We start from the raw sequence: 23,260 nt of genomic DNA on the forward strand, positions 1-23,260 counted from the left end.
CAAGTCATTAGGCAGGGAAGGAGCAGATCACGGTTCCTTAATTTAATCCTCTCCTCTGACCTTTAGCAGTGCTGGCTGGTGTGGGCAGCCCGTATCCCAGTGCCCCTGCCCCAGGTCCAGGCTGGATCCCGGCATCGGGACACCTCACAAAGCAGGTGTGGGTCACCGGGGCCGAGCCCTGTGGCAGCCTGGCTCCCCAGCGAGCCCCAGACACCACGGGGATGGAGGGGTGCCCATGGGCCCCTGGCTGTAGGGTTTGGCACGAAGGGCAGCTGGCTGCCAGCCCAGCCTGTGGCCATGGGGTTCCCCGGTCCTTGTGGCAGCCCTGTGGCGGCCAAGCTGCTGCTTTTGGGATGCCCAAGGAGTGAGCCACACGTGCTGCTGGGGCTGACCAAGCCGGGCTCATGGGAACATCCAGGGACAGGATCTGTGCTGGTGCACAGCGTGCACCGCCTCTGCACACGTGTGCGCGGGGGTGTGCACATGCGTCCCCAGCACAGCGTGGCAGGAGCTTGACCTGCAACACTGGGGCTTCGCCCACATTGGGCTGGAGACTTGTGGGATTATAGCAGCACCCGGCTGGGGCCATGGCACAGCAAGACACCAGCTCTGGTGCCAAACACCTCCTGCATTAAACCAGTAAACGAGCCACAGGGCAGACTGGGGGTCCGGCTGGGCTAGATGCAGCCAATGCATCACCGCAGCAAGGAGCCACAGCAACACGGGCTGATCCCCAGGCACCGGCACTGGTCACGCGTGCGTATGCTGCACCAGAACCCATGGGAGCACAGAGCTGTGCTGCCAGGGCCTGGCTCAGAGGCACTGAGACCCGGCGTGCTCAGTGCACCCCCTGAGCCCAGAACCCGGATTTTGGGAGGCATTTGAGAGGCCGGGTGCCCCTGGCGCACCTTCCCCTGGGCCCACACGCCGTTCGCATACATCCTAATTTGATTTTAAGCAGCTAAGGCTCATCTCGCTTTGAAGCGCCCGAGCCATCTGTTCTGCATTAAGGGGTGAAAAACGGTGCAGAGGAGGAGAGGCGGCTCCTAATTCCACTATTGATTGTGCGATCGCTATCCGCCCGCGAAGGTCACCGCAGCTGCCTTGGACCCACCAGCTCCTCCAGTCCCCTGGGAAAGCCCAAACTGCCCCAGCCACAGCAGGGCACAGTGGGGCTGGGGGTACCAGGGACACCAGGTGTCCCTTGTCAGGGACGAAGGTGGCACCAAGCTCTGGCCGCACTCCCCTGGGGTGGCTGCATGTGAAATCCTTGTCATCCTGGCTGGCCAGTGCCTGGCAAGGGCAGCCACCCAGGAGCCCCGTGCCCTGCCAGGGACCCCAGCACTGGGGCCAGGGGCGGCAGGAGGAGAGGAGGAGTCTGGGGAGGAGAACTTGGCTGTTAGCGCTGACGTCTCTGGAGAGGACTCCAGGAACCAGACAGCCCACTCCCAGTGTTCACCTGCCTACCAGCTCCTGGGCAGCTGCCTGTGCCAGCTTGCACCATCAGCATGATGGGCCATGGCTTGGAGGGGAGAAGGGTGGAGGGCCCTGATGCTGAGCCGTGCTGCACCCCCTTGCACCCCAGCCCCTCATGCAGCCCTCCTGCCTCAGTTTCCCTCCGCTCCCCAGCACACCAGCAGCGTGCACCATTTCAGCTCTGCTCCCAGCAGGCTGGGGGGAGCTCCTCTCTCTCATCGTCCCAGTAGCACAACAGGCCGTGGCACCACCAAATCCAGGGTGCAAAGGGGTGCCCACCACCTCACTGCCCCACCGCAGAGCCAGCACGGATGGGGTCTGCAATTCCTCTGGTCCTGGACCCAGTGGAAGGCTTCCTGGTTGGTGCCAGTCATGTGCCCCCCAAATGAAGGGTCATTACTGCTAATTCTGCCTCTCCCCCATCTGTTGTAACTGTTTACACTCCACTTGCTAATTAGAGACTAATTAGTTGGTGCAGAAATTCATCACTTTCCAAACACAGGCAGCAGAGAGAAGCGTCCCCAGGAACATCTGCACATCTGCCAGTGGCACGGGCCAGTGCTGAGCTCCCGGGGCTGCCAGCCAGGTGCCGTGCCATGCCGTTCCAGCTATGCCAGCCCAGCACGGTCCCCTCCATGCAGAAAGGCGCCACCAAACCATGCCATCCCCATCCTGCCCGCACCAGCACCAACAGCACTGGTGACGCCAGGGCTGAGCCCCACCAGGGAGCGGTGCTGGGGATGCTGCCTCCAGGCTGAGCCGCTCCAGCCAAGCTGCTGGCGGTGATGGATGGGATAAATGGGATGCCAAGAGCTGGCAACAGGGAAGGTGGACAGGAACAGGGATGACCCTGGCTCTCTCCCTCCACTGACAATGACATTTTAATGCCAGGGCCTCACAAGGCACTAATCCTGCCTAATGGGATCACAATCTTTACCCCTGCACTTTATTTACATAAAGGCTGCCGGGAGCTGAGTCTGAGCCTGGTGCATTAGTGCTGCGGAGGGGGCACGGATGTAGGGCAGGGGGCCCCAGTCTGGCCAAAAGAGCAGTAATGGATCCTAATTCCTAGATGTAATGGGCAAGCTGGGAACTAAGCCCCCTTCTCCTCAGCTTCAAATCCCTCTTGATGGGAAGGGACGGGAGACTTAAGCCTGGAGGAATCCTGGAATGCCTGGCAAGGGCAGGGCTCCAACAGGCAGCTGCTGGCGGAGGGGAAGGAGGGTGCAGCCCCCCCACACTCAGCAAACCCCGGTGAGTAGAGACAAGGTGGGGATGGGGGCATGAGGCTAAAATCCACCGCTCCCCCCAGTCACCCATAAAGGATCAGAAGTTCATGGGACACCCAGGTCCTTCTCCCATCTTTGCTATGGATGCCTCGCACAAGCACCAAGCAGGTGTGGGTCCCCCTCCTGCCTGGCACAGGGACCATGGGGACAACATGGTCCCGCTCCCTGCTTGCGTTCAGCCCTTGTTCAGCACAGGGTCACCACCCTGCTGCCCCTTTAGGGACAGGGGGTGACATCCAGCTGCTCCCCACTCCAGCTCGCTAATGGGAAGCTGGTCAGCCCAGTGCCCGTGCCTGCTAACTGACATGAATCAGGGTGAGAAACACGGGCATGCGCTGGGCAGCCCCAACCCAGCTGATGCCCACCAGTGCCAGTGGGATGCCCTGAGTCCAGCTCGTCTGCCCTGTGGGCTCCAAGAACCCAGCAGAGCCCAACCAACACTGGGTACCAGTACCCAGTGCCATGCTCGCCGCCTCAGCCACCCAGCACCAACATCTGCCTCAAAGAAAATAACACGATCGCCTCCCTCCCTTCCCACTGGCCCCTCTTTGCTCTGGGCAGGATGCGGCCAGTGCGAAGGGGTAGCCCTGGGAAGGGACTGCTCTGCTACCTGCACCCCACCTCAAGTATGGGAGGGGGGAAAGAGCCCCCCAAGCTTTTCAGGGGTCCCCTATCCCTCTCTGGGCATCACTGCCCCGAAAGCAGGATGGCAGTGCCCTGTGAGGGCTGGCACGGCCGCCTGGCACTGCCACTGAGCAGCCTGTGCTCCCGCTCCGGCCCCCCGCACTCCCCCCAGCATGGGGAGATGGAGCTAAATCTCTCCTGCATCAGACTATCGCTGGCACTCCGCAGCACGAAGAGATTAAAAAACAATAAAGAGAAAGCGAAACCCTCCGCTATAATTACCAGCCTTTAGCCGCCAGCAGAGGCAGGGAAGGAGGGAGGGAAGGAAAAAGGGGGAAAAAGAAACAGAGAAGAAGAAATCCACTAAAATTTTAATAGGAACCACTGCATTTAATTTAACGACACATTTTTTCAATTACCAGAATAATTGTTTTATTCATAAAACGAGTTTCAATAAGAGGGTAATTTTCCTTTGTTTTTATTATTCATTTGTGTAACATATTCGCGGCACAGTTCCCCGGCGCCATAGCAGCCACACTGCATCTGGGGGATGGGGGGAGGTGGGGGAGGGGGCTCTGACAACGCGGCAGGGAAGGGGTTAACGTCGTCGGGGTGCCCCATGGCCCCCGACACAGCACCCAAGGGGGACCACGATGTCCCCGAGCACCCTGGTGGGGTCACAGCCCTGGTTGGGTGCAATGAGGGATCGCCCCGGGGGACCCATCCTGGCCAAGCTACGCTGTCCCTGGGGACAAATCACATCTCCTCCACGGCCACCCCAGTTGGGTGGCCCCGTGCCCAGGGACCTGCCTGGGGACAGGCAAAGCCCTGGGGCCATGCCACTGCCTGAGGAGCCATCCCCTTGGCTAAGTTACATCTTCTACTTGTCAGATGCCAGTGTGCGGTTGGGAGGCATCAATTTTTCAGCAGCTGTTGGTAAAGTCATCGGGCTAATGAAATGGCACATGTCCCTGTAGGCATCAAGGGCACGGCCCTGCTGCGGGGACAGGAGCCGCTGGAATGCCCTGGCACAGCCCCCGGTGCTCCCGGTGTCCCCACCATGGTCCCCTCCTGGGGCGGTGACAGGGGCCGCGCAGGGCGGGTGGCCGGCAGGTGCTGGGGGATTAGCAGCGCTCTCCACTGCTGCCAGAGCCATTAGTATTCCTGAGATGAGGCTTCATCCCCTTAATAAAAAGCAAACACAGAACTGAAATGATGAATGCTCCCGGCACCTGGGGAGCTGTGGAGCACAACAGGCTGCCGAGCAGGGACCCAGGCATCCATTGGGTGCCAAGGATGAAGCCAAGATGGTGTGGGCATCCTCACCGAGCCCCGCTCACCCTCCTGCCAAAACCTGAGCAGGCATGAAGCAACCTGAGCTGCTAACCCCCAAGCACAGCCCCCTAAAACTCATCACACCTGTGGTCCCCATTTGCCAGCACCCATCTGCTCCCCTGGCAGCCCCCAGCCATGCCAGCTTCACCTGGCACAGCAAGGCCAGTGCTGGAGCCATGCGCTGGTGCCCACACTGCTCCAGCAGAACACAACCCCTTCAATCCATCATCTCTCCTGTACTGACCCAACGCCACCTTCAAATTTAGGGAACAGGTGGCAGAAAAAGCACCAAACCCAGCCACACGGTGATGGAGAAGCACTAGCAGGAGTGGAGATCGCAGCACCCATGCAGCACTTCACCCACGGGGACATCAGAGCCCCAAGCATGGCTGTGCCATGACACCCCGCTGGCACAGGGCTCTCAGCAGAGCCCAGCTTTCATCTCACCGCCTGGCAAATGCAGGCTTGTCAGCAAAACCCACCAGCAAACGATTTTGGTGCCCTGTGGCAGTGTGCCGAGGTGGCATGGCAAAGTGCTCACACAAACATCCCCGGCAAAGCACGGCCCTGCGGGAGAAGCCATGTGTAAGAGAGGCGCAGCATGGCACGGCACAGCATGGCACGGCACAGCTCAAACAGGGGATGAAAGGCAGCGCTGCTGTGGCAGATGCAGCAGGGCAAGACACTCTTCCTGCAGCACAAGCCCCGCTCTGCTGGGACCCCCAGCCCCGCTCCTGGGGAGGGGTCCCGCTGCACCCCCCAAAGCAGCATAGCTATGAGCAGAGCAGCGACCCAGCTGAGGGATTCCCTTCCCACTTGCACCAGGCCTGGGTGGCCCCAGGAGCATGGGTGTCCCCATGTCCCCTGGTGCTGTGGGGAAGGGACAGCCAGGGAGGCTCCAGCTCGCACAGGGCTGGCAGCGAGGCAGGACGGCTCCACCCTTCGCAGCCCACCACCCACTGAAGCCAATATCCATCCCAGCATCGGCCCTCAGTCCTGATCCCAGTGGAAAGGACTGGCCCAGGAGCACAGGGTAAACCACAGGGGACACCCTAGTCATCCCGTGTTCCCCCCAGGCTGGGCTGGTGGCCATGGGGTGTGACGGGGTGGCCCCGGTCCCCACTGGCACATGGAGCAGTGCCAAAGGCACCCAGCGTGATCCTTCCCATCTCAGCCCTACAAATCAGCCAGGTCACCCCATGCACCCCCATCCATGGTGTGTCTTTTAATGTGTTGTTCTCTTCTTTTTACTAAGAAAAAGACTTATAATTGCAGATGTGTCCATTAATTCTCACAACTTATTTTGTTCCCTTCCTTCCCTGCTTTTCCCCTCCCTCCCCTTCCTCCCCCTACTGAGACCAAGAGCTTTAAAACTCTCCTTCTGGCTATTAATTAAAAGCAACCTCTCCACTATCGTGAATGTACTTGCCATAAATTAACAGCGGCCTTCTTAATCAAATCTTATCTCCTCTCCAAGCGCCCGGCATGCAGTGCTGGGGTTGGTATCCCAGTCCACCCGGCCGTGAAATGCAATTTCCAATGCTCCGGTGGACTTGGCAGCTCTGCTCCATCTCCTCCTCCCTGCCTGTACCTGCGCCGGCCCAGCAGCAGCACCTGGGCCAGGAGGGAGGGAGAGGGGCCCGGCACACTAACCGCAGAGGTGGCTCCCAAAAGACACGCTCCATTTCTCAGCCATTTACCGCATTTAGCTGCAGCCCCCGCGGATGGCACTCGCCTTCCTGCATTACTTAGAGGGCGCAGCCCGAGCCAGGGGGTTCAGTACTTGCCAGCGGCATGAGGCTGCAAGAGCAATCGTGGGAAATCCTCCTGCCAGAGCTGGAGGCATGGAAAGGCAGCAGGGAAACAGCACAGCGTCTCTGGGGATCAGCCAAGAATGATGCTCTTGGACCTGCAAGCTCATGGTGCTCCAGTTGCCATGGCATGCTGGAGAGCATCATCCCCCAGTCCCCGCAGCACAGTCCTCAGCCTGGACCCCCATCCCTGTCCCACCAGGTTTCCCTTCTCTCTGTCCACATGGTGCCCTCCCACCGCACCCCAAAGGCAGATGCAACCCCCGGATGATGCTGAGAACCCACCCATCGAGGCTGTGCCACCCCAGGGCAGCCCCTGCCCCATGCAAGTCACCATCCATCCCATCCACAGCTCCGATCAGTGCCCGGGAGCCCCACCGGGCTGCAGCAGACCTCAACCCCAGGTGTCCCCTCCAGCCCTGCCTGAGCTGCAGCAGTTTCCATGGAGTTCCCAGGCACCAAAGGTGGTGACAGAGTGGGACCCGAAAATGTCCTATGGCTGCTGCTTCTCCACACCGGGGCTGCTCTTTCCAGCCCTCTCCCTTGCCGCTCGGAAAACCCTGTGCTGGCTGTGATTTTCCTGCTTGGCAGAAGCAGCCCTGCCTCCCTGATGGTCTGAGACAGGCACGGGGGGCTTCGGCTCCGTCCCTCCCACAGCACCACAGGCCAAGCCAAGCCCTGAGTAGCCAGGAGATGACAGGGGCTGCAGCTGGGAGCGACGCCAAAAAGGAGCTGCTTCTCAGAAAGCAATTGCGGAGCTGAGCTAAGAGTGTTTTTCGCCGAGGCAGAACAGCCTGGAGAGCCTCCCTCGCTCGGCCCCAATCACGCCGAGATCACAGGAATAAAACCACCTTTGTTGCACATAAGAGGGGCCGCGGCCCCGTGCTGTTGGCAGGTTGGAGCGGGCCTGCACCGCCGGCATTCAGAGGACACAGGAGCATCTCGCAGCAGCCACATCCCTCCAGCAGCAAATCCCGGAGCTGTGCCAGGCACTGTGCCCATCCTGCCCACGACCGGGCACCAGCGCAGCCCTCGGGGGAAGAAATGGAGCAGGGTGGTGTAACTGAGAGGCTCTTGGCTGCACTGACACCCAGTGCCCTCCAGCCACCTGCCACCAGCACGCACCCTGCAATGACCTTGCTGCCGAAACGCATCCGTCTTTGCTCCGATGCCTCACACTGAGCCCATCAGACTGCTCACAGCACGGGGATCTGCTGCTGTGCCATGGCAAAGGGGAACGGGCAGCAGGAGGGCTGCCAGCCAAGGACACGCTGGCCCTGGGGCGATGGCTCGTGCCTACCCGGAGAGACATGGGTGGAGGTGGGCATTTTTCCTTTCCATCTGACCCTCTGAAGTTTTGTGCAATTGCTTTAGCAATTTCCTTGCAGATGAAAAAGGTCTTCTTGGTGCTGGGGGAGCCCTCGGGACATGGGGCCACCTCCCAGCCATGGTGCAAGCAGATACGCATGTCACCCACACCACAGGAGGGATGGAGGGATCTGGTACAGGACGGGAGCTGGACCCTGTGCTGCCGCCCCAGCGAGGAGCTGGGCTGGACCCAGCAGAGCACACGGCACTGCTGCCGCTGCCCCACTCCCCTGTGCCTCCCTCGGAGGAGATTTGGCGTTTCTTACATGCCGTAAGCTGATTGCAGAGGTGTGTTAACTGGATTAGGTGCAAGGCTGAGAGACGCGGCTTGGAGGAGCTGCTCAGCAGAGCACGGCTGCTGCCCGTGTGACACCCGCAGGATTTGCAGAGCCGGCTTTTAAACTGATTTTCTTCCCTTAAGCCTTTGGAAAGGTGAAGCTGCAGGAGGGTCGTGGGCTCTGCCACCTCCTCTCCCCTCAGAAAAATTGTGTGGAGCCCCAGCGTGGGCTGGTAGCAGGATCACGTCCCCCCATCGGTCCCCACAGCCACACCTGACCTCAGCGCTGGCAGCGAGAAGGGTGACACCACACCGGGCTGCAGTGGCCCAGCTGGGCACCCGCAGTGCCCTGGGGAGCAGCATGGTGACCCCAAGCCCCTGCACGGCCCCCTCAGCACCCACCCACAGCGATAATTCCCGCTGGCAGCAGGCACTGGGTCGGGGCTCTCGGTGACAGCCCTGTAGTTAATGCAAGGTGACCACTGCAGGGCGCAGCCAAGGGGGGGTCCGCAGCCTCAGCGTCCCCCTTCCTGGCTGCAGCCAGACCAGGGGAGCTGCCCAAATCCCCCTGCACAGACCCAGCATGGGGCAAAGGGGATGCCGATGGGGACTGCAGCAATCCCAGGATGCAAAAGCAGCCCAGTGAGTGATGCCCCCCACCTCCTCACATGGTCCCCAGCACAGCACCGGTGTCACCTGTGAACTGCACAGCAGTTTTGCCGGTGTCACACTTCATCCATCTCCACTGGAGCTCTGCCACGGTGCTTCCCAGCCTCGGGGTGGGGGAAGAGGCAGCCAGTGCATTTTCCATGGCCAGCCGTGCTTCACAAAGCCCAGGTAAGGACCGGGAGCCCCAAACCCAGCCAAGGTGGCCCCACCATGGTACACAGCCGGTTCTGCCATGGCACAGCCAGCCCGAGCCAGGATCCAGCCCGGTGCACCCAGAGGCTCCGAGCAGGGTTGGTGCTGCCTACCAGGGCCAGAGCATCCCCCAAGACAGACAGATGGACGGACAGACACCCTCCCCCCACACTGCCTCCCGCCAGGCCAACGGGACACCCTGATGGTGCTGCCATCCCTCCTTCCTCCTCCCATCTCCTCTTCCTCTTCCCGCATCTGTCTCCAGGCCCATACTTATTTATTTATTTGTTAATTAACTGCTGTTTCCATAACAAACGTTCCAGCTTCTCCCAGCCTCCAACAGCCCTGGGGCTGGATTGTTAACTAGGATTTTAATTTGTTAATTAAAAGCAGGATGGCTCCATAACAAGCTCCTCTTCCGCAGCCAGGCTCTCAGAGGGCTCAGTGGGCCGTTGGCTGAGCTGGCAGCCTCGCCATGCCTGGCTGACCCCCCCCAGGGATGGGGTGCATGGGGAGGGGTGAGCACAACACCCCCAGGACAAGGGGCATTTGCAAAAGGGACATCAAGATCAGCAGCACTGCAGTGCCTGCTCAGGACCTCCCCTCTCCCACCAGCAGTGCTGGAGATGATGCTACCTCCCTTTGTGGCCTCATCCAGGCAATCCCTTCCCCAAACACCATGCGACCCCCAGCACGTGTCCTCAGCCATCAGAGGGTCCCAAACCTGGAGATCGACCCCGCTCTTCCCACTGCAGCAGAGCTGGGGCTGTGCCAGCATCACCCCCTCTCAGCTTCCACGCTTCTGCACAAGGACCACAGCCCAGGGCAGCCCTCAGCACCCAGCCCCTGTGGTTCTGGGGACCCAGCCTAGATGCACTCCAGTGCCAACGTGGGCCAGGTAAGGCTTGAGATGCTCCTGGAGCCAAGAGAGAGACATCAGCCCTGGCTGAGGAACAGCATCTCATTCAGCCCCGTGGCAAAGCTGTGGCTGGGAACAGAGCAGGGCTGTGTGCCTGCCCGTCCCTGCCTGCCCTCACATACCCAGCCCCTCTGCCCGCCCCGGCTGGAAAAAATATTTCCCCTCTTGGGAAACCCCAAACAGATGCACACACAGCACTGTTGTATGTTCCCAGCCCCTGAGCCCGGGGGGGGGGCGACAAGCAGAGCTTTGTGCTCTGAAGCACCATGTGGCCCCTACGGACCCCCATGGCTGGTCTTGAGCACACGGACCCCAGGAGTCTGGCCTCAAACCAAGGCACAGACCCCAGCACAGAGGTCCCAACCCAAACCCAAATGCATGGAGCTGCAAGGGACCTGCAGCAAAGTGGCCATGCAGATGCTCCTGGGAGGACAGGAGCCCACTCCAGCCTGGGGGGCATGTCCCTAGGACTGCCCAGCTGTAGGTGGCACAGGCAGACATCACCACGGGCTGCAGCGAGCCGGTCCCGCTGCTGAGCATGTCCCCAGGCAGGACACAGCCCTGTCCCCAGCTGAGGACGTTTAACAAGCTCCAGGCTCCAACTGAAACTCCTTCCCCAGCAAACTCCTTCCGATGCCATAAATCCTCCCGACCCCGCGATTACGCAGCTCCGCTGTATCTGGGTCACTGCTGTGAGTCACGGACACCCAGAGAGTGACTCAACGCAATTAGAGGGGCCAGATCCTGAGGCTGATTTCCCCAGGAGAGGCTCTAAAATGGTGAGGAGGGGAAGGATGGACAGACAGACATCACCTCCAGACCCCCTAAAAGCTGCCAGCCAGACACTTTCCAGGCAGGAGAGGGGGTGAACACACATTCCCTCCCTGCAGCCTCAGAGGGGTGGAGGGGCCATCCCCATAGGCTTCACAGCCAGGACCGGAGCATCCCCACGAGGGTTTGGCAGGAACAGGCTCCACACCCAGCTGCCAAGGTGGTCCCAGGACTGGGTGGGATGGATGGCACACAAGCCTGGTGCAGTGCAGCACAGCCCAGGGCTGGATTTAGCCCCATGGAGAATGTCGAGTGTATCCTCCAGGTATTCCTGGAAGGCAACCACAGGCCTGGGCTGCGGTGGCTCCTGGGTCCACCATGGCCAAGGAGCGGTGGGAAGCAAAGCCACTGCCAGACCTGCCCCGCGGTACCCCGACAGCACCTGGGATGTCACTCTTGCAAGGGGCATTCATCCCCCCCTTGCCATCCCTGAGCTTCTGCTGACCCCTGCACCCCCCAGCAGGATGCTCAGCTCAGCCCTCGCAGCCAGCCAGCTGCTTTCCAGGCTCGCCACGAGAATCTCAACAAGGCGGCATTTCCCAACCGAAGAATACAGCGGGGAAAGAAAAACAGAAGACAGAAACCACAAGAAAAACCCCACTCAGCCTTTCCCATGGTGCTGACGCAATTAAGTCGCCAGCCCCGGGGGATGGAAAACACTTTGCCAGCTCCCCCCCACCCACCCCACCCCTGCCGATGGGACGAAGGTGCTGGCGGCTGCGGTCCCCTTCCCCACGGCACAGCTCTGAGCCAGCGGGCGCTGGGCACTCACTGGGGTGTTGCCCAGACATCCTTTTTTCTAAGTATTAATTAGTCATTGCATTGCTCACTTGAAACATAAATAGCTCTAGCATGACAGCAAAAATGAGTTTTTCCTTGGAAAAAACCTTTTCCAAAGCTTTTGCTTTCCAGACACCCCTGTTTGCAGATGGGGGATGGGAATAACTTGCAGTCTGGCAATCCCCCCCAGCCATCCACAACAGCCCTGAATTTCCAGGGCAGAGAAGCAAACTCTGGTCATTGCACTTATTTGCACACTTGTGGCTCTCCCAGCCAGAGGGGCTTTTCCAGCCAATGCCATGAAGCTGGGCCAGCGATTCCAGCGGCAAAGCCAGTGCCACTGCCCAGCCTGACGTGAAGCTGACGGGGAGAAGCCAAGCGAGCGAGACTCCACCACTGCCCCAGGTGAAGCGCTCCAGCAGCTCACTGCTCCTGCTCGCAGCACATGCCTTCTTTCCACCCTTCACTGCACAGCTCGGCTCCCCACCACTGCCCTCCCAGCCCTTCTTTCCACTATGCAAGTGAGGGAAATGGAGAAAATGGGGAGAGAAGGCGGCGCCCATCACCTTCCTCTCCTTGCACCTCAGCATGCAGGCGGAGGCCGGGTGCTCAGGCACTTCCCGGTGCTCAGCCAGCGGGGAGGGTTCTCCCAACGGCAGAGCTCTGAATTAAACATACCACCCTAATGAGTTGATTTTATTAGTTTGCGAATGCATTGAGAACTCATTATCAAAATAAACATCAATTCACTCCACCGAGCACAGTGCCACACACGCGCACAACCCAGCAGCGCTGCAGCTGAGGCCGCGTGCAGCTCCCACTCCGAGACTCTGCTGGTCCCCTTCGCGCCCCAGCCCTGGCACCTACTGCGGGCAAGCTCCAGGGGGGTGCAGGGGCAGTAGGCACCCACCCTGCAAAGCCCCTCGTACCATAAGGTTTGCTTCTCCATTTTGGCTGTGGGGCTTCAGGCTGGGCACCCAGCATTGCTGCTTGCTGGCGTCGGGCAGCCTCGAGCTCCTGCCACCCCAGCACGGGCTGTGCAGGGTCCCCTGGGACCCACTCACTGCTGCTGCAGGGCAGGCAGAAGTCCCCACCCTGCCCCAGGCTCTCCAGCCCCCTGCAAGCACCCCCAGGAGCCTGTGCAGCACCCAGCACTGGAGCACGGGGGGCTTGGCAGACCCCAAGGCCCCCCAGGGACAGCCAGGGCAGGAGGCATCACCCCAGCCCCAGGAAGCCAGCGCCAAGCCCTTCTTGGCCAGGGCCAGCGCACCGAGGCGTGAAGCAAGGGCACAGCGGGCGCATTGTCCGGCTCAGCAGGACACATTCCCTTTGGAAACAGCAGCTAATCCCATTTCATCCCCCTTCACGGCCATCAGCTGTTTTTCAGGCATTCAGGAGGCGGGTTGCTACAACCAGAGCTATTGTGGCTGCCGCACCCCAGCCCCCTCCATCCATCCATCCTGGCCCCACGATCCAGCAGCATGTCCACACCCAGCTCCCACCCCAGCACCATTCCCAGCCCGACCTTCACGGACTGCCAGGGGATAGGGATGCCAGATCCACGCAGGACTCGCTCCCCTTCACCTTCCCCCAAGCTCTCAGCTTGACCTGTGTGGTCCAGCTCCAGACAAGGAGGAAGAGAAGGAGGCGGGGGAAGGACTGAGCATCTCACCATGCTGAGACCCACAGCCTGAGCCCCAGGGACAGTCACCTGCACAGCCCAGAGCTCGATTGCTCCCCATCAGGGAGACACAGGCTCCTGGAAAGGATGAATAAGGAACAAAAATGACCCCATAAAGCCCCAGTTACTGCCCAGCCGTGTCCTGGATTCAGCCTGGTTTCCTCACCTGGCCGCAGAGCGCAGCCAGTGAACCGGGATGTGCTGCACAGGATGGCTCTGCAGGATGGGGGCAGAGGGACAGACTCCAACCAACCTGGTAAATGCACCCCAGTCCTGCAGACACAGGACAGGGGAGGATCATGTAGGTCCCCAGCCCCACTCTCACCCCGGGGAAATGCTCAGGCAATTCACACACCCAGCAGCGGGCACATATACCCTGACCAGTGAAGAGGCTCTAAAACCAGCGTTTCCCTTCATCACGTTGTTCTGAGCCACAAACGCAGCCATGCTGCTGAGAGCTGGGGGTCTCTCACCGGCTGGGGTGACCTGCTGGCATCAGGGGACAGCCAGAGTCTCCCCCCATATGCCACATGTCCCTGCTCTCCAGGGGGCACAAGGGACACCCATCCTTGCAACAGGGGTAGCAGGGCCCTGCCAGGCACCCCAGCCTCCGCCAGCTTTGCACATGGACCGAGCATCCTGGAAAAACCTCTCCGGAGACGAGCACCCCTGCGAATGAAACCACATCCCACTCCTCGCCCTGGCAGGACCCAAGTATCACTGCCGCACGCCCAGGAGGGCTCAAGGTTACAGATGAGGACTTGCAGGTTGTCGTCTCGCCCAGCAGTGCAAAAAGCAATTAGCTATCACAGCTAAAATTAGCTCAGCGGTTTCTTTCTGCTAATGGTCAAACTCATCAAGGTTTCCCTACACTGGGGGCCTCAGCACCTCTGCGTGGGCAGGCAGTGATTGATGAGAGCCGACAGAGCCACTCACGTGTGCGGCAGCAGGACACCGGCTGGCACCGCACCACAGTCCCCTTCCCACCGTACCCGCTGCCACCCCTGCCCAGTGCCTCAGTTTCCCCCCAGCTGCCCAGGGGGGGAGGGAGAGCTCCCGGCACGCTCAGGACAGCTGAGCCAGAGCTGCCATGCACTGAGGCGGATGACGAGGACAGGGAGGGGAGGAAGGGTGGCTTCAGCACTGGGGGCCCCAGCATTCCTGGAATCGCCACCGTGCCATCCCCACTGCCGGCCAGGATGCCCAGCTGTTGGCACACTGTGGCAGCTGGTCCCAGTGCCCAGGGCCTTCCCCAGCCCACGGTGGCTGCTGGCCAGGAGGTGACACTGCTCCACGCGGGGAGGTGACACGCCAGAGCAGGCAGCAGCTGCCAGTCACAGCATCCCCAGGGATGGTCCTACATGAGGCCGAGAGCCCCCGCGCCCCAAGTCTCCATTGCTGGGGGGGAGGTGGGGTGTGGCGACGGGGGGGCACAGCCACCCCATCGGAACGGGGAGACAAAGGGGGCCGGGGACCAGCTGCAGCCCGGGAATGTCCCCTGCCCTCGGCCCCGTTCCCAGGGATCAGGTTACCCAGTTCCCAGGCAACCCGAGCCCGGCACGGCTTTCCAGGCACCGGCATTCCTGCACCCCGCGGGGCTGGGGGCAAGGGGAGGGGGCCGCCGAGGGGGCCGCCGCCTTCCACGGGTGCAGACTGGGGAGAAGGTGAAACATCGCTAGGAGCGAGGTGCAGGTTGCACCCCCAAAGCGTGACTGGAAGTAGAGGGGTGCACCCCCAAAGCATCACCAGTAGCAGGGGGATGCACCCCCAAAGCATCGCTGGGAGCAGGATGAGGGACACACCCTGACAGCCGGTCCCCAGCCCCATGGACATGGTGCTCAGGGCAGTGCCCATGCAGGCAGCATTGCTGGCGTGCCCATGGCGTGAGGGATGCCATGCAGGGCCGGCAAGGCAGGGAGCTGCTGCCAGCACATTCCTGCCTGCTGGCAGGATGAAGGGTGGCAGGAACGCACCCCCTGGATCCATCTCCACAGATGGCCCTGGGGAATGCAGAGGGTAAACCCCAAAACAGAGCAGCAGCCACAAGGATGCAGGAGGTCCCCAGCATCATCACTGCACCTCCAGCAGCTCTGAGTGACCCTGGCCCTGTGCCCTCTCCAGCAGCCCCAAGCAACGCCCCCCCGCACAGGAGGAGAAGCTCCCAGGACACCCCTTTGGCTCCCAGCACCCATCACTCTGAGACATCCTGGCCCCACAGGGATGCTGAATACCCACAGGCGCTTTGGAAGACCAAGGCCTGGTGCCAGGCAGCACCAGCAGAGCATCACAGCCACCGGCCCCTCTGCACCACCCTGTGCACCAGCCCTGGCACAACCCCGGGCACTGCGAGGGCTCAGATCACCCTTCGTTAGCACGATCACATCACCACTGACAGCAGCATATTTATTACTGGCCTGACACTGACCATTTTTCACCCAGTGACACGCGACGTACTAACAATCTTGGGAGGTAACAAGGACTTGGAGGTGATAGCACCCGCTGCTTACCCACCCCAGCTAGGACCCGACACCCCAAGGGTTTTGCTCCCACACAGCTCTGCACTCCAGGCTGAGCAGAGCCTTATTCACCCCAGACAACAGCCTCTGCTGCTGCAAAACATCAGTGCACCCCAGCCAGTTTGTGTAGGGCCTACAGTAATGCATGCTGTGGCTGGAGCTTGTCCCCAGGCACGAACCAGCCACATGAGGGATCAGCTCCAGGCACAGCTGGGGACAAGGGCATAGTTTGTCAAGACCCACGAAAACAAACGCAGGGTCACCCCCCATCACACCGCCCTGCCAGCATCCCGTGAGCCAGCCTCCCTACTCCCAGGTTTAATTATCAGCGTTTTCCCAGGTTCACCAGCAATCTGCATCTGCCTGCATCCCTCCTTCCCTCTCTCCTCCAGCTCCCTCATTTGCGCCCACTGAGCGGCTACGCCACCGCAGCCTAATCCCCATCACTAAGGGACAAGCAGCACTCGACACAGCCACCCTGGCCCCTGGCTGGCACCGGGGCAGGGGCCGCTCAGCCACCCCCAGCTACCCCAGCCCACCAATGTGTGCCCAGCCAAGCTGGCAGCTCCAGCCCCGCTGGGCAGCAGAGGTGGGTATGAGCCCACAGCCACCCTCCTTGCTGCCGGCAGCCCTCATCCTCCTGCTCTCCCCCAGGGCGCTGGCTCCCAGCCCGCGGGCATGGTGGCACACCTCAGTGCTGCTGTGGCTCGGAGCAGTGGCACCCCAAACCTCCGGGGACCAGCCAGGGCACCAAGCACAGTGGTGACACAGGCTGCCTGGGATTGGACCGTATCCCCCTCCCCTTACACTTATCAGGTCATCAAAATTTCATTGCTGTGCGTGGTGGTCACTAATGGCTTCCAAAGCAGCATCAAATTTTAATCTTCCCTTCCCCTCCCCTAAAAGCCACTTTCTCTCCCGAGCTGGAGCTTTGCACAAGGCCACCAGCTAACATGCTGGCTGTGCTCACAGAGACAATGGAGCCAGGGCAGGAGACACCCACGCTTGGCCATCCCTCTCCTGCTGCCGCCATCACCCATCACAGAAGTCCAGGCGTGAGCCTGTCAGCCGCATCACGTCCCCAGGCAGGAGCAGGGTCTTGCCCCCATCCTACTCAGCCCCACAGGGCTCCATGCACCCAGATGTGACCAGGCACCACGCGTGGGTGCCAGAAGATGCCGACACTCCCCCACACCAGCCTCTAATAAGCCTCTTTGGTGGAAGCTGCCCATCTCAGGCCCCTGCCCCAAATCCCGTCTGGAACCTTAAGCCTCCCAAATCCCTCCTGGGACTGGGCGCAGCCTCCTCAATCCCATTAGAGGTACTGTGCCAGCGAGGAGGGTCCCAAGCTGTGCCCCCAGCCCTGGGGAGGGTGTGGAAGTGAGCCGTATCCCTGGGGGTCACAATCTACAAAAGAGGTAGGGGGGCTGTGACCCCCCAGCCAGCTAGCCCCCCCCCTCCCAGCTCTTGGGGGGGCCTTTATTGTCTTGTTAATCAGCTGAAGGCACCTTTGCTGCAGGCATGGGCTGGCTGGGGCAGGGCTGGCAGCAACGGGCTGCCCTTGCTCCCCCTGACCATGGCACAGCCCCCCCAGCCATGGCACCGGCACTCAGCCCCGGCACAGGTCGCACTGCGACACAGCTCCCGCCTGGGCGGTGCTGACTGATTAGCCTTCCACCCAGCACCGCATTTGGCTCTGGGTAATTAGCGCGAGGCCCCTAATCAATAAGTTATTTTTTGCCGAGGGGTAATTAATAACTACACAGCACAGACGGGCTGTAATTAAACTTCCATCCCCTCTCTCCCCGGCAGCGAGGGGCCTTTGTTTTACCAACAGCAGGTATTAAAGTGTTTCATCCTGCGCCTGGGGAGCCCCCGCGCCCTGGCCAGGGAGGTCTCACGCCGTCCCCTCCTCCTTCCCTTCTCTATTGATCCCATTTTCCTCGGCCGCCTGAATCAATAGCAGCGGCACAAAGCACTGCCTGCCTCCAGCTCCGCTGCCAGCCCTGCAGGGATGCCCACGCGGGGCTGCCCTGCCTGCCCCACTGCGCGGGGCTGAGCTGGAGGCCAAACTGGGCACCCTGCCGGCACACCAGCCCCTTCCCCAGCTCCCTCACCCCAGCGCCCAACCCACCCCAATGGGCTGCAGCAGTGAGCAGCAGCAGCCCCCACACGCACCGGGCATCGCAGCCAGGGAGGTGACCCTGCCAGCGCGTCCCCAGTGCCATCCGCGGCAGGGGCGATGGGCACGTGCCAGGCTTCAGCAATGCTCCCCCTGCCGTGACTCTGTCTCGGGCAGCCACCGCTGGCGCTCGCCCGTGGTTGCTGCTGCCATGCAGTGCCGGGCCCGGGCACCGAGCAATGTCATACCGCCCGCGGGGACGTGACACACACCGCAGGGAGCCAAAGCCATAAAGCTTGGCTCCTGCACCAAGAGAGGGGGGCAAAGCCCCTTCCCCACCCCTCGCAAGGGCTGAAGCACAACACAGCCCTATGTCTTCCACCCCACGGCAAGACCCCAGAGCCTCACGGACAAATGGAAGATCGGGTCACACCAGGAACCCGTCCCGCAGGCGGGGAACAAACAGACCACAGGAGACCCGCCAAGCCAGAGACGCCAGCCAGGAGAAGAGAAACTCGGCAAGGGAGTGAATCAATCAAAGAGACCTTCACAGCTCCCCACACAGGGCCTGCCCGGATAATATACTGCCGCTTTAGATGTTATGTTCTGAACTTAATTACTGAGAAATTATAGCAGTGCTGGGGGAGGCTCAGGGGGAGCGGGAGGACAGGAGCACACACTCTGGCTCCACTTGCTGCTGCAAACAAGGGCAAGAAATGTCTCAGGCAAGGACCCCCAGCGCTACACCCCACTGTGCCCCCCATGTTTCATAACCTGGATCTGCTCGGTCCAAGCAGCAGGGACGGATGTGGCTGTGCTGCAACCCTACCAGCTGGGCGCCTCCTCTGCAGCCCCACGGGGAGCCTCACCACTGGGGAGGGGATGGGATCCTGCCCCCCCCCCCCCAGCATCTCTGAACCCCAGTTGCACCTCAAAGGGCCACAAACTGTTTCTACATCCCACTCCGGCAGCGGAGCAGCCAAAACCAGATTGTGCTGTGCCAGAGCTCCTGGGGCAAGGGGCTCATCCTTCCCCAGCAAAACTGCCTCACCCCAAGGGTGGGCTGGGGGCACAGGGAGCCCCCTGGGCACCCAGAGGGGCTCAGGGCTAAGCAACCCCCCTCCAGCCCCAGCCCCCCACCCGGTCTGACCAGCCAGCTGGAGGTCAATGGGACCAACACCAGGGCAAGAGCTGCTCACAGGGAGCTCCCCAAACTTGCACCCCAGGTCTTGTGGTAATGGGGGTCCCCCAGGAGGGGGTGAAATGGTGCCCTCACCCCTGCTGTCTCCAGGGAGACGCTCAACCTCTCGAAAGTGGTCCAGGGCAGTCTCTACCCCGCGCTCAGAGCAACATTCCCCCCCCCCCAGCCCCAGCCCTGGAGCAAGTTCCAGGGCAGGGGGAAGGAGGCAGAGCACGGCCGGGCTGTTTGCCCCTACCGAGCTCTCCCGGGTGCTGTGCTCGGCACCGGCGGGCTCCGGGCCCCAGCTCCGGGGGAGCTTCTCCAGCATCATCGATTCTGTGCCCCCCCACCCTCCCCGGCAATAGCTCCAGGGCCGCCTCGGTCGCCGTCCCCCCGGCGGGCAGAAAGATTCCCCGGCGCGGGAGGGTGGGGGCCCGGCTGAGGGGAGCAGCGCTGGGACACCCCCACCCACCCCCAACCCTCCGCGGTCCATCTCCAGCATCCGAATTGGAGCTGGAGGGCGTCGTGTCCCGGCCCCCACCCAGCATCCCCTTACCTTGGGCGACGGCTCCCGGGGGGCCGGGCATGGCGAGCACCGCGAAGCACAGCAGCCCCCAGCTCCGCAGCCGGGCCATGGCTCCGCCGAGACGGGGTGCGGGGGGCCAACTTCCCCGACTCTATAATCCGGGCGGCTGCGGCACCGGTCCCCGCTGCCGGCCGGGCACCGCGGCGTCCTCCGGGCTCCGGCGCAGGGACCCCCGCAGCAGCGCTGCCCAGAGGGAGGTGGAGACGGCGGGGTCAAAGGCTCCTGGTGGGGCTGGGGGGCGTCCGCGGGCAGCTCCCCACCACGTGCAACTTCCCCGGGGACGTGCGGAGCCGGGACCCCCAAATCCGGAGCGGGGCTGGCAGCCGGGCTCCTCCCCGGGCGTTGCGCCCCGCGTCAGGGAGGGGGACGGGAAGCGCAGGGCTGCGCGCTGGCCCTGGGGGGGGGCACCATGGGGGCCGCTCCCGCAGCCGCCCAAAAGTTTGGGGGCCGGGGGCCTGGGGCGGCAGGCGGCCCCTCCCCAGCGCTCAGCTCCTGCCTAGGGACATCACCGGCGCCGGGGCTCTCTTCCTCCCCCTTGCCTCCTTGCTGCGCCCCGGCACCCGCGGGGGAACGGAGAAAGTGCGGCGGCGGCGGGCAGCGGCGCGGGGTCCCGCTCGGAGCCGCCGGCCGTGCTCGGCGGGCGGGCTGGCGGCGCCGCGCCGTCCCCTCTCGGCGCTCCGGCCGGCTGCCTGCTCCTCCTGCGCGGCGCGGCGGCAGTGTGAGCCGCGGCGGCGGGGCTCGGCGGAGCCGGGGGCAGCCCGAGCCGGGGAGGCGGGGAGACGGCGCGGCTCCGAGCGCTACCCAGCGGCCGCGGCCGGGCGCGCAGGGTGCCGCGGGGGGAGCGGGCGCGTCCCCCCGGCCGCCCTCGGTTCGTGCGGAGCGGGCGGCGCGTACCGCCGTACCCCCGGCTGTGGGAGCAGCAGCCTCTCCCCTCTGCAGCTTCCCCCTCCCGAGCGCCTGGAACCGCCCCCCACCCCGCGCTGCCCCCAGCCTCTCCGACAGCGCTCAGAGCATCAGCACCCAGCTCCCTGGGAGGGGGCACAGGCGGGCCCCGGAGTAGCTCAAGGGCAGAACTCATTGCCACAGGATTACCACAGCAAACGTTTCAGGGTGCTCAAAAAATAAAAGCTCTAACCCCAGCGATGAGCCAGCAGCACCTCCCAGATAACATACCACCTCCTCAGGCCTGATCCTGCAGATCCTCAAGCCCAGTCCTCCCAACAGGACCAGGCCCTGAATGCACATCCTTCAAAGATGTCTGTGTGCTATGCTGGTAGAGTGCCTTGCGTTAGGTGGGGGAGAGAAGCTCAGTCACAGCTGCTACTGAGCATTGCCACCCAAGGACTTACACCACCTGCACAGAAGGAAATACCCACCCTGAATGCTGGATCAGCCTCCTGAGCACACACAGCACCTGTGAGCCAAGGGACCTACAAGGATCAGGTGAAATGAAAGCATGAGCAGATTAGCCTGAAGGCAGGCCCAGCACCACCGGGTCAAACCAGGGCAGGGACGGAGGGAGCACTGTGCCACGAGCGGAGCATCAATACAACCGTGCACGTTAGTGCCCCAGCACCGGTGTGCATTTCCACTGCGTTATACGTGCTCACGTGTAAATCACACACCGTCCTCGGGGGGACAATGCCTGTGTGCACGCTGCGTATGTGGAGAGCTACTGCCAAATTTCCCATCGACCTCTTGAAGAGAGACTGAACAATAACCCGGCACTTGCCCACTCCAGCATTAATCAGCTCCGTGGCTGGCATTCTCAACTGAGAGGACAGGGATCGATGTGCTGTGGGAGGCTGCAGCCCTGGCTTGCCCCTCCAGCAGGGGTTTCCCAGTGTGGGCTGGAAGCAGCCGGGACAGAAGCTGCCCTGCCAGGGGCGAGCTCAGCCTGCTGTAGTGGGCTTAGACCCTGCTCCCCAGGCACCCACACACACACCGCAGCAGGGAGCAGCCACAATAACGCTCAGCACGCTCCCAAGCCCCTGCAGGATCAGGGCTTTGTTCCATAAAGAACAGGAATTCCTGTCTCCAGGGCCATAAATTCAGCGTCTGCCCCTGATGCCTGCACTGATTTATGGCTATTACAATTAATCTTGCTGAGGTGCAAGCCGTTTATTACCCACTTGCACAGGTACCTGGTTCCCTACAGTCATCCAGGCAGACTGGTTGAGTTTTGATTTCACAGCAATGCTCCCACCAGAGCATGTCCTCCCTCCCAGCCCTGGCAGCACAGCCCTGCCCGCCCCACACCAACTCTCCTCTGCCCAAAACCATCCAAGCCGCAGCAAGCTCCAGCATGCACCACCGCAGCTGTTTCCAGGAGTGGGTGGATAAGCCAGGAGCTGCCCTGTACAGTTCTGGTACATCCCAGGGAATCCGAGAAGGCAGCAGGAACTGATGGCACCCACATTGCCACCTACCTGGTGACCCTGAGGACATGCCAGGCGGTTCCCAGGTGGGCGGCTGTGGCCCCCCTGTGCTGCTAGATCACCCCTGCCCCACACAGGGCATCTCTCCATCTCCCATGAGTTACGGCCCGGTCCTCCAGCAACGTCATATGGCACACTGAGAATCCTAACTTCTGATCCACAATTTGGGGCAGCATCACTTGTAATTACACCAGGAACCACAACAACGCATGCACAGGGACCAGCTGTGAGCCACACCACATGGCTCTTGCCTCTCCGAGTCTTCTGGAAAGAGTGAAGATAGATGCACATGTCTCCAAGCACACATCAGGGTTTGGACTTTTGAGCTCCTCTCTAGAAATCCCTGACCCCCGAATGCTGGGGGCTCCAGCCCCCAAGGGCAGCAGCACATCCACCAGCTGCTGCTGGAGACCTCGGTAATGAGGGGTTCGCCTTGCACAGCCCCTGCGGGCAGCAGAAAGCTGCCTCGGGCCTATTTGTAGAGTTGAAAGCTGTTATTTTGCTTCCTGCTTGAAGAGGGCGCATCAAAGTCAAACCCAAAATACGTCGCCGGGCTTGAATTAAAAACTCTTGTCTGAAACCAAGGCAAGTTCCAAAAAAAGATCAAGGCTTTATTTGAAATGTAAAAGTCTTTGCTGGGATGTCAGGCACTCTGGGGACCATCAGCATTATCCAAAGACCGCAGGACAACAGCCAAGAGCTTCCTTTGGCCATCCTCAGCATCCCCAGCCTTTCTTGGATGAGATGCTGGCTGTTTTCAGCAGCATCACTGTTCCTTGAGCATGAGCACAGCATCCCATGGGGAGCATGGTGCCCCTTCCAAGCTCCCTGCTCCAGGAAGGGACAAGGAGAGGCAAGGTCAGAAGCACTGCCTGTGAGCAAGAGACTCCAGGAGCTCAGTCCTTTTCTGCTATCAAAGGGGAGAGGAGGGAGATGTAACCACAGGCTGTCAGCACTGGCATGAGGAAGAGAAATTGGATAACGGAGGCTCTGCAGCCTCGCACACAGAGGTATAACAAGCTCCCACGGGCAGAAGCCGAAGCCAGACCTATCCAGCCTAGCAATAAGGTGCACATTTCTAATGGTGAGGATAACTAAATGGCTGCAGCAAGGCTCCCCAATACTCTTTTTGTTATTAAGATTAGAAGTGGCTTTTTAATTTTTCC

The 23,260-nt window shown here is 61.5% G+C and overlaps 1 protein-coding gene across 2 annotated transcripts in view; it reads right to left on the reverse strand.

Moving 5' to 3' along the window:
* Positions 1–20,386, reverse strand: part of SDK2 (sidekick cell adhesion molecule 2) — a 51,448-nt gene extending 31,062 nt beyond the window's left edge. For both annotated transcript variants that reach the window (XM_055700834.1, XM_055700833.1), the window contains exon 1: positions 19,627–20,386. In XM_055700834.1, coding sequence (XP_055556809.1) covers positions 19,627–19,705 — 79 coding nt within the window. In that variant the 5' untranslated portion in view covers positions 19,706–20,386. The remainder of the gene's footprint in view (positions 1–19,626) is intronic.
* Between the last annotated feature and the right edge of the window lie 2,874 nt (positions 20,387–23,260).

The sequence above is a fragment of the Falco cherrug genome, chromosome 1 (assembly GCF_023634085.1).
Source record: "Falco cherrug isolate bFalChe1 chromosome 1, bFalChe1.pri, whole genome shotgun sequence".
Lineage (NCBI taxonomy): Eukaryota > Metazoa > Chordata > Aves > Falconiformes > Falconidae > Falco > Falco cherrug.